Raw genomic sequence first — 10,591 nt, forward strand, 5'->3', positions numbered from 1 at the left:
GGGTTTCACCATGTTGGCCAGGCTGGTCTCGAACTCCTGACCTCAAGTGACCCGCCCACCTCAGCCTCCCAAAGTGCTGGGATTACAGGCATGAGCAACCACGCCTGGCCTATAAAAAATAATTTTTTAAAAATTAGCTGAGCATAGTGCTGCATACCTGTAGTCCCAGGTACTTGAGAGGCTGAGGTCACTTGAGCCAAGGAGGTTGAGGCTGCAGTGAGCTGTGATGGTGCCACTGTGCCCCAGCCTGGCTATCAGAGTCACACTGTGTCTCAAAAAGAAAGAGAGAAAGAGAAGGAGAGAAAGAGGAAAGAGAGAAGGGAAGGAAGGAAGAAGGAAAGAAGGACAGAAAGAAAGAGAGAAAGAGAAAGAAGGAAAGGAAAGAGAGAGAAAGAAAGAAAGCAAAAAAAGAAAGAAAGAAACACAAACTAGAACCAAAATCAAAACCGAAGGCAGTGAGGAAGGGCGCCCACGAATCTAGAAAGGGGTGGCGTTCCACAGCAGCCACAGCCCGCGTGTGCCCACAGACAGCCTGCCTGTGCGCCGAGTGAGCCAGTCGGGGAGGAGTCGGAGGAAGATGAGAACACAGAAGCTTTCCATGAGAACCAGAAGTACAGAAATATATATGAAATCTCCTGACTTAAAAACTGCAAAAACGTGATTTTCTTGAAGACTGCAGTTTACACACCTGGGGTCCACTTGGATTCTCCTCCCAGCTTTGCTCCTCTAGATCTACAGTTCGTTGCCCCAGTGACACAGGGAGCTCCCCCTGGTCCACCCGATCCCCACCCTCAACCTCTCTCGGGCCCTTCAGTGCCCACACCCCATCAGAGCTGGGAGGAGTGACCCAGCCCATCAGATTAGGGCTGACGTTGCGAAGCCAGACAGCCAGGCGGCTGCATCGCGGTCCACCCTCTTTTGAACATGTACTTCTAGGACAAAGACACCCCCATTGATCTGAGACAGCCAGAACCAATAGGCAGAGGCTCTGCAGGAGGTGGACAGCCGAGCTGGCCAGTCAGGCCCAGCCCCACGTCCCCTGGAAGGAGCAGATCTGGAGGCAGCCAGGCTCTGAGTGGCACTCCACAGGGCCATTTGGGCAAGTCGGTCCCTCCGAACCTCAATTTTCCCATCTGTACTATGGAGCTGGTGACACTGTAGCTACAGCTGTGTCTAGTTCGACTAAGTGGCGTGTAAATGAAGAAGCTGAATTCCTTGTCAAGAAATTGCAAGATGTAATGTAAAATCCGGATTTCAAAGTTCTCTTGGAAAAATCAGGAGATCAGAGACTTGCCTTCAAGTGCCATAACTGTTTATTGATACACGTGTCTTCCTGCCCAGCTGCGAGCACCAGAGAAGCATCTTATGGCCTGAGCAGCCCATAGGTGCAAATGAAGGTGACACAAATGCCTATTAACGAGGTAACAGAAGCGAGCATTTCCGGGTAGCGCCGTTCGCCGGGTGATGCTGCTCACTTGACTATGTTCTCATCCTCTAAACAGCACCATGACTCTTTGAGACTGCCACTATTATTACCCCCATGTTACAGATTAGGAAACTGAGGCACAATTCAGCCAATAGTTGGAGGGCACTGAGGAGTCCCCAAGGTCTTCCTGGGGGAGGTGGTATATGAGCTGGATCAAAGAGCAGTCCTGCCCTGTCACTAACGCCCTCCCCACCCCATGGCGGCTCCTGCCACCCCATGTGAACACAGCCCACCGGCACCAGCTCCAGCCCCTTCCAGCTCTCAGGCCCCGATCACCCAGCCCTTCCTTTGGCCCTGGCCTTCACCCAGCCTCGAAGCCCGTGCACTTGGGGTCCCTCTGCCTGGGACAGACCCGGCAGCACTGGGGACCCTGCTCACCACAGCCCAGGCCCCTTCTCCAGCCTGGGGCACACATCCGGCTGCGTGGTCTAGGCGGCCTCCTCACTCCCAGGCCTGCCCGCCCAGCTGCTGGTGCTCCCCCCATAGAAAAAAACACAGCATCAAAATCCAGAACCCTGGAAAAGGTATCCAGGAAGTGGAGTGCGAACTCTGTGTTCCCACCACGGAGCACCAGCAGGAGGGGGCGGGAGGGAGCTGTGGAGGGGACTGATCAGTGTGGCACCTGGATCCCGGGGGCGGGTTTCCCAGGGTGCACACGCCAGCCCATCAAACTGCATACATCCAATATGCATCATTGTTTTCTATCAATCACACCTTAATAAAGCTGCTTTTTTAAAAAGCAGAACGCAGCACGGCGCGGTGGTGGCTCACACCTGGAATCCCAGCACTTTGAGGGGCCGAGGCGGGAGGATCACTTGAGCCCAGGAGTCCAAGACCAGCCTGAGCATGGAGACCCCATCACTATAAAAAATACAAAACTGAGGCCAGGCGCGGTGGCTCAAGCCTGTAATCCCAGCACTTTGGGAGGCCAAGGCGGGTGGATCACGAAGTCAAGAGATCGAGACCATTCTGGTCAACACGGTGAAACCCCGTCTCTACTAAAAATACAAAAAATCAGCTGGGCATGGTGGCGCGTGCCTGTAATCCCAGCTACTCAGGAGGCTGAGGCAGAATTGCCTGAACCCAGGAGGTGGAGGTTGCGGTGAGCCGAGATTGCGCCATTGCACTCCAGCCTGGGTAACAAGAGTGAAACTCCGTCTCAAAAAAAAAAAAAAAAATACAAAACTGGCCAGGCACAGTGGCTCACACCTGTAATCCCAGCATTTTGGGAGACCGAGGCGGGCAGATCACAAGGTCAGGAGATCGAGATCATCCTGGCCAACATGGTAAAACCCTGTCTCTACTAGAAAATACAAAAAAATTAGCTGGGCACGGTGGCTCTGTAGTCCCAGCTACTCAGGAGGCTGAGGCAGGAGAATTGCTTGAACCCAGGAGGCAGAGATTACAGCGAGCTGTGATCACGCCACCGCACTCCAGCCTGGGTGGCAGTGCGTGACTCCATCTCAAAACAAAACAAAACAAAATACAAAAACCAACCATGTATGGTGGTGGGTGCCTATAGTCCTGACTGCTTGGGAGGCTGAGGTGGGAGGATGGCTTGAGCCCAGGAAGCAGAGGTTGCAGTGATCTGTGATCACCACTGCACTCCAGCCTGGGCGACAGAGGAGACTCCATCACACAGAGACACACACACAGACACACACAGACACACACACACGCACACACACAGACACACACACACACACACACACACACGCAGCCTCAATTCCCCTTTGCGGCCTCCGTCTCCCACCTGGTTTCTCAGCAGAGGCCACTGGGCCGGAGGCGTCTTTCTCCTTTGGAATTCCACCATGCTTTCCTCCTCCCCTGGCCGGCTTGGCTGGTTCTGAAGAGGAATTGGGGCTAAACCAAGGAGTCACAGGATCCAGCTGCATGTCCTTGTCTCTCTCTCTCTCTTTCTCTCTCTCTCTCTCTCCAACACAAGAGACTTTGGGGCCCTGGGTTTCAGCACATTCATCTAGCACTGCCTAAAGGGAATCTTCAGAGACCCAGCGCAGCTCCATCCAACTGGGTGACCAGGGACGAGTCACTGACCTTCTCCAAGTCTCAGTTTTCACACCCATACAATGGGCATAGGAGAGTACCGCCTCATGGGCTGCTGTGAGGTTGGAGTGAATCGTGGAGGTAAAGTGCTTCCAACAAGGTCTGAAGACCCCGGGCATCGGAGGGTCAGCCATGCAGTCATGAAGTGACCCTTCCTCCTCTGCCCTCCCTCCACCCAGTTAAGGGATGAACTTTGCTCTGCTTTTGATCAGAAGGATGACTTTTTTCTACCACGCTAGACCAGGCAGCTGATTAGATAACAGTGGTGGGGACGCCGTGGCCTGTTGCCTAACATGGCTGATTCTGTGATTCTGTCCCCACCACCCCCAAGGTCAAAGACCATGGCCCTGGAACACAAAGCTGGGACAGAATGCCAAGGTGAGCCCTTGTTGGACGCCACTCCCTCCCATTCAGCCAAACAGACCCTTGGAGCCCATTCCTGGGCAGCCAGGAAGTCTGCCTGGAGGAGTGGACATCTGAGCTGGGAATTATTTAATGAGCTGGGCTTTGCTAGGAAAAGGAGATGGTGGAGCAGTGCCTAGCAGAGAGCACAGCCCGTGCAAAGGCTGGGAAGCCTTTAAGAGTGTGACTTGGCTGAATGTTCCCCAAAAACAAACATGGAATGATATTTCCATATTGGATGGATGGAAACAACTCAAATATCCACCAACAGATAAATGAATTGCCACATAGCCACACAATGGAATGCTACCTGGGCAACACGGTGAAACCCCATCTCTACTAAAAATACAAAAAATATTAGCCAAGGGTGGTGGCACACACCTGTGGTCCCAGCTACTCAGGAGGCCGAGGTGAGGGGATCACGTGAGCCCAGGAGTTGAAGGCTGCCGTGAGCCGTGATCATGCCCCCACACTCCAGTCTGAGCCACAGAGCAAGACCCTGTCTGAAAAAGCAGCAGCAGCAACGTACCCATGACATGCCATATCCACCACTGTGGAACAACCTCCAGAACAGCTTAAGTTACAAATAAACCCTAAAAAATACCATTGCTACCTTTAAAATAGAATGCAATCATGTTGATCAAAAGGCAGATATGTTATGTGCATGCACAACATATAATCCTATGTATGTGACGTTCTGGAACAGGCAAGACCAATGTATCAATAGAAGCCAGAACAGGGGTCACCCAGGGGAATGGGGGATCGGGGGTGAAAATTCTGCTTCCCGATCTGGTTGCTGGCTAGACAGGACTCTGATCACTGAAAAACGTACGGTGTTGTTCCCTTTATGTGTACGCTTTTCTGTACGTATGCTACACTTCACTTAAACACTTTTGAAACTATAATGTAAAATTTTAAAAATAAGAGACTAACTGCAAATGTGCAAAGGACTTGAAAAGACCTTTCTCCACAGAAGATACACAAACGGCCAGCAAGCTCATGAAAAGGTGCTCAACACCATCAGGGAAACACAAATCAAACTCACAGGGGCCACCACTCCCCGCCACCTGGATGGCTAGAACCTTTTTCATGGTAAATAACAAGCATTGGCAAGGGTGTGGGAACCGGGACCTTTGTGCTTGCCGGCGGGAGTGTAACGTAGAGAATCCACGGACCACGGTGGAAACCAGTCTGACGGTTCCTCAAATGATCAAACACAAACTTACTTTAAGACCCAGCAACTCCACTCCCCAGAATACACACAAAAGGAACTGAAAATGGGCGTTCAAACAACAACATGTACAAGAAGGTGCACAGCGGTGCTGCTCGCCATGGCCAGAGGCGAAAACAACCCAAGTGTCCGTCAGCAGATGAAGGGCTGAACACAATGTGGTCTGTCCACTCCTCGGCATCTGACTCATTCATAAAAAAGGAATGTGTGGGTTGCATGTTTACTATTGCGTTAAAAAAAAAAAAAAAAGATTATTTAAAGAGCCAAAAAAAATAATTTTAAAGAAAGGAATGGCCAGGCGCAGTGGCTCAAACCTTTAATCCCAGCACTTTGGGAGGATGAGGCAGGCAGATCACCTGAGGTCAGGAGTTCAAGACCAGCCTGGCCAACATGGTGAAACCGCATCTCTACTAAAAATATAAAAATTAGCTGGGTGTGGTGGCAGCCACCTGTAATCCTAGCTACTTGGGAGGCTGAGGCAGGAGAATTGCTTGAACCCGGGAGGTGAAGGTTGCAGTGACAGCCGGGATAGTGCCACTGCACTCCAGCCTGAGCAACAGACCGAGACTCCATCTCGAAAAAAAAAAAAAAAGGATTGCAGACAACGTGCTACCACATAGGCAAACCTTGAAACCATGACGCAGAGTGAAAAGCCAGTCACACAGCCACACATAGCGTTATGACCGCACCTCTGTGAAATGCCCAGAATAGGCGAATCCAGAGACCGCAGATTGGTGGTTGCCAGGGGCTGGGAAGAAGGGAATGATGGGTGACTGCGTAATGGGTGCACGGTGGCCTCTGTGGATAATGAGGAGGCTTAGGAACTAGATCGCGGAGTAGTTGCGCAACCTTGCAAATGCACTAAATGCCACCAAACTGTACATTGGTAAATGGCTTTGGTGAATTTTATGTTAACTGGATCTTAATCCCAATTTTAAAAAGAAAGATTAACTCCATATTAAAAGGAGCTATCATTTCCCAGTAGATGGACATCCAAGAAAACAACTACAGGCAAAGATGTTTGGAAACAGGACGGCTGTGCCCAGCGGGCGGTGCGGGGGCGGGGTCAGAGGACCGGGGAGTCGGGAACAGTTTCTAACTGAGTCAGATGTGAGCAGGGCCCCATGGTCTGCGGGTCCCTTGTTCAAACATGGTACAGAGCACCAGCTTCCCAGCGCCTGCTGCACTAGGCCCACAGCCTGCATGCCCACCAGAAGCTTGATGAAGGGACATTCACCTCCGCAGGGTGGTGCAACTGACATTATGACTCCATTATTCACCCTGAGATTCCGTCCTATTCCATTCTGTTCTGAAAATGCAGATCCCCACCCGCCCCACTCAATTCACAACCCACGATCTGATCACATCCGACAGTTTGAAAACTCTGCCCTAGAAAGATTCTCATGTGTGCAGGAGAGCAGCAAAATAGTTGTCAGACCTCAAAAAAGAACAGAGGGCCAGGTGCGGTGGCTCATGCCTGTGATCTCAGCACTTTGAGAGGCCGAAGTGGGCAGATCACTTGAGGTCAGGAGTTCCAGACCAGTCTGGCCAACACGGTGAAACTCCGTCTCTACTAAAACTACAAAAATCAGCCGAGTGCAGTGGCGTGCACCTGTATTCCCAGCTACTCGGGCGGCTGAGGTGGGAGAATTGCTTGAGCCTGGGAGGCGGAGATTGCAGTGAGCCATCATCACCCCACTGCACTCCAGCCTGGGTGACAGAGAGAGACCCTGCCTCAAAAAAGAAAAGGAGGTAACTATGTGAGGAGATACATATGTTAATCTGCTGTAGTAATCATTTCACTACGTGTATATATAGCAAAACAGCATGTTGGCTGCCTTACATGTTTACGATTTTTATTATGCATTTATTTTGAGACAGATCCTTGCTCAGTTGCCCAGGCTGGAGTGCAGTGGGGTGATGACGGCTCACTGCAATCTCCGCCTCCCAGGCTCAAGCAATCCTCTCACCTCAGCCTCTTGAGAAGCTGGGACTATAAAGCACACACCACCGTGCCCGGCTAATTCCATTTTCTTATTTTTTATTTTTTTGCTTTTAGTAGAGACGAGGTCTCACTATGTTGCCCAGGCTGGTCTTGAACTCCTGAGCTCAAGCGATCTGCTTGCCTCAGCCTCCCAAAGTGCTGGATTACAAGCATGAGCCACTGCATCTGGCCTCAATTTTTATTTTTAAAGGAAAAAAATTCTTGAGTGAAGAAAAGGCCAAAGAAGAAAACAACTGACATTGGCCTCTCGATGTGAATTTTCCAAACACACGACATCATACTCTATATTCTTTCTGAAGATGAACCCACGTGGAAGCGTAGAAAATCATTCAGGGAAATGATACCTGCGACCTTGCAAAGCATCTCAGGAGAGGGCCGGGAGCTGGGGACGTGTGGAAATCTTTAGCTATCATTGACGACATTTTATTTCTTGAAAATCACACACAAGCCACCATCTGAACATTGGCCTACAAGCCCCTCTGCCTGGTCTGGCCGTTGTGTCCTCTCTGGCCTTATATCCAGCCACTGTCTCTGTTACTCAGCCCAGCCCCACCACCTCCTTGCTGTCCTATCTAGGCAGCCACACTCCTGCCCCAGGGCCTTTGCACCTGCGGCTCCCTCCTACCCATCTGGTCAAACTCCTCACCCCTTTGAATCTCTGCTCACTTGCCCCCTTCTCAGAAGGCTGATCCGACCTGCCCCTAAAACTCCTGACCTCCCGTGCTGTTTCCGTGCTACTGTGGCCTTCAACACACAATATAATTAGCTTATCAGATTTATGGCTCTCCATCTGTCTCCCCTGCCAGACCATAAACCCACAAGGGCAAGAGCCTCCACTGCTGTTTGCTGATGTGTCCTCAGGGCCTGGGACAGCGCTTGGCACCCTCCAGGAGCGAAAGTGAGACCCGAAACCTTATAATCCACACGGAAATGTCTACCAGGTGGTAATCGGAGTCCTCCTTTGTGCATGTTTGAAACAGCTCATACTTAAGAAGGGAGTTTTTGTTTTGTTTTGTTTTTTGTTTTTGAGAGGGAGTTCCACTCTTGTCGCCCAGGCTGGAGTGCAATCTCAGCTCACCACAACCTCTGCCTCCAAGGTTCAAGCAATTCTCCTGTCTCAGCCTCCCCAGTAGCTGGGACTACAGGTATGTGCCACCACACATCCGGCTAATTTTGTATTTTTTTTAATAGAGACAGGGTTTCTCCATGTTGGTCAGGCTGGTCTCAAACTCCTGACCTCAGGTGAGCCACCTGCCTCAGCCTCTCAAAGTGTTGGGATTATAGGTGTGAGCCACCGTGCCTGGCCTGGGATTTTCTTTTTTTTTTTTTTTTTTTTTTTTTTTTGTAATACACAGAGAGCACTGCCTGTTTAGGCTGGGGCAACAGCTCGGTAAATGTGTGTTAGATGAAGACCTCATAGACATTAATGTTTAGCTCTCTCTTCCTACCATGCATAGCACTCTCCCCTGCACCTGGAGAGGGCCCTGACCTCCAACCCTAAAACCCCACTCAACAAGGTGCCACCTCCTCCATGAAGCCCGCTGGGATGACCTTGGCCTACAGCGAGCCTGCTCTGACCTCACTGGGATCGCAGTTCACCCCCTGCGCTATCATCTGCCCCATGCCAGATGCAATGCTAGGAATTTAAAGACCCAAGGATGAACAAGATGGGTCCCCTGCCCTGAGGCACCTGGGGAGCAGAATCGTATGGACAATCTATACAGCACTGTTCAGGTAGCAAAACACTTCCACCTACTTCACCTTGTTAAAATCTCAATGGCTCATCTCACAGACGCAGACACTCAGGCTCCAAACCCACATGCCTGACCGAGGTCACAGGTGCAGGAGAGCCAGGGCCCCAGGCTCCCTATCCGCTTGGAGGCCTGCGCCTTCACACTTCTCTCCTAGGTCATACCCACGGGCTCCCTGCACGGGAGCTTCACACATGAATCATTCACTTGTCGTGGCCACTGAATTGCAGAGCTCCTCCTCCTGTGAGAAGAAGAAACAGGCCTCAGAGAAACACACCTCTGACCAAGTGAGCCAAGAAGTCAATTTGCCCAAATTTAGCCTAGTTCTGGGGCAAGGCCATGCCTTGCCCACTCCGGACCAGCCAGTCAGCCGCTGACTGCACCGTGAATCCCCAGGCTCCGGGCATCCCCAGCCCCATGGGGCCTCCGAATGCAGGAACAAGTAAGACACAGGCTAATCCAACCTGGGACTAGGGGACACCACATCTTTGCTCATGTTCCAACTTCTTTTGATTTTTAAAGGACGAAGGTAAGAAGACTAAAATAAAAGCTTTTTAGAAGATACCCACACGTGTGAGTTGCTTACGCGAAGGGGTGGAGTCATTCTGAGTCCTCCTTTCCCTCCCACCCAGCGCGCGTCCATCAGCAAGGCTTGGCTGCTCTTGCTCGAAGGCATGCCTCGAATCCATCCACAGCGTCCCAGGGCCATCCTGCCCCCTCCTCACTGTGTGGCCAGGTGACATCATCTCCTCACCTTGTCTTGCCTCTGCTCTTGCCCCCGCCCCCATTCTCCCCATTCTCCTCTACACTTGGTACAAGGGGTCATTACAAGCATGCATACCCGGGTGAAAACCCATCAGTCTCTAACCAAAATTGTGCACTTTTCTTTATGTATCTGATACTTCAATTTGTTTTTTTTTTTTTTTTTGAGATGCAGCCTCACTCTGTCGCCCAGGCTGGAGTGCAACGGCATGACCTTGGCTCACTGCAACCCCCACCACCTGGGTTGCAAGGAGAAAAAAGAAAAAAAATAAACTGTTCTAAAACAGAAAGTCATTTTAAAACAAGCAGGCTCCATGGCAGCAATACAAGGAGGGCAGATCAGTGCCTCACCAAATCACATCACAGCTTCAGGCAAGAGGAAATATGTGCACTTCATATTTATATTTTTCCCAGAACATTAAATTCTTTTTTTAAAAACACTGAAATTTCAAAAGTACGTATATTAAAGCTTCCAACATTATTTTAAGTTTAAATATTTTACCTAAGACCTCCCGAACCAGAATACAGGTATTGATCGACTTACGACTTATGAAACTTACGACCATTCGATTTTATGACCACAATCGCTAGCCACGACTGCCCCGCGTCTGGCACCGCAAACGTTGCCCAGCTGGGCGTACGACAGTGCGGACCAGCTTCCGGCAGCACTACCATCTCCGCGTGCACCATTTCAACTGTTATCCCAGACTCGGTACAGCAATTTGTGTTTTGTGTCTTGGATATTTTTCATCAAACCCCTCCCAATAAACTTCTCATACATTTCGAAGCAATGGACCCAAACATCGAACGATTTGCAAGGATTGAACGGATGGCGCATGATGTGTTTCGTCCGTATCATGAAATTTATGAAGAAAAAAAGAAACATACAA

The 10,591-nt window shown here is 50.5% G+C and overlaps 1 protein-coding gene across 1 annotated transcript in view; it reads right to left on the reverse strand.

Annotated features, from left to right (window-relative positions):
* Nucleotides 1-10,376, reverse strand: part of SCARB1 (scavenger receptor class B member 1) — a 56,799-nt gene extending 46,423 nt beyond the window's left edge. The window contains exons 1-2 of the mRNA XM_032283486.1: nucleotides 10,246-10,376; nucleotides 689-833 (exon numbers count right to left, since the gene is read on the reverse strand). Coding sequence (XP_032139377.1) covers nucleotides 689-833; nucleotides 10,246-10,376 — 276 coding nt within the window. The remainder of the gene's footprint in view (nucleotides 1-688; nucleotides 834-10,245) is intronic.
* Between the last annotated feature and the right edge of the window lie 215 nt (nucleotides 10,377-10,591).

The sequence above is a fragment of the Sapajus apella genome, unplaced genomic scaffold (genome assembly GCF_009761245.1).
Source record: "Sapajus apella isolate SASKATOON/1434 unplaced genomic scaffold, GSC_monkey_1.0 scaffold2, whole genome shotgun sequence".
NCBI classification, from domain to species: Eukaryota; Metazoa; Chordata; class Mammalia; order Primates; family Cebidae; genus Sapajus; species Sapajus apella.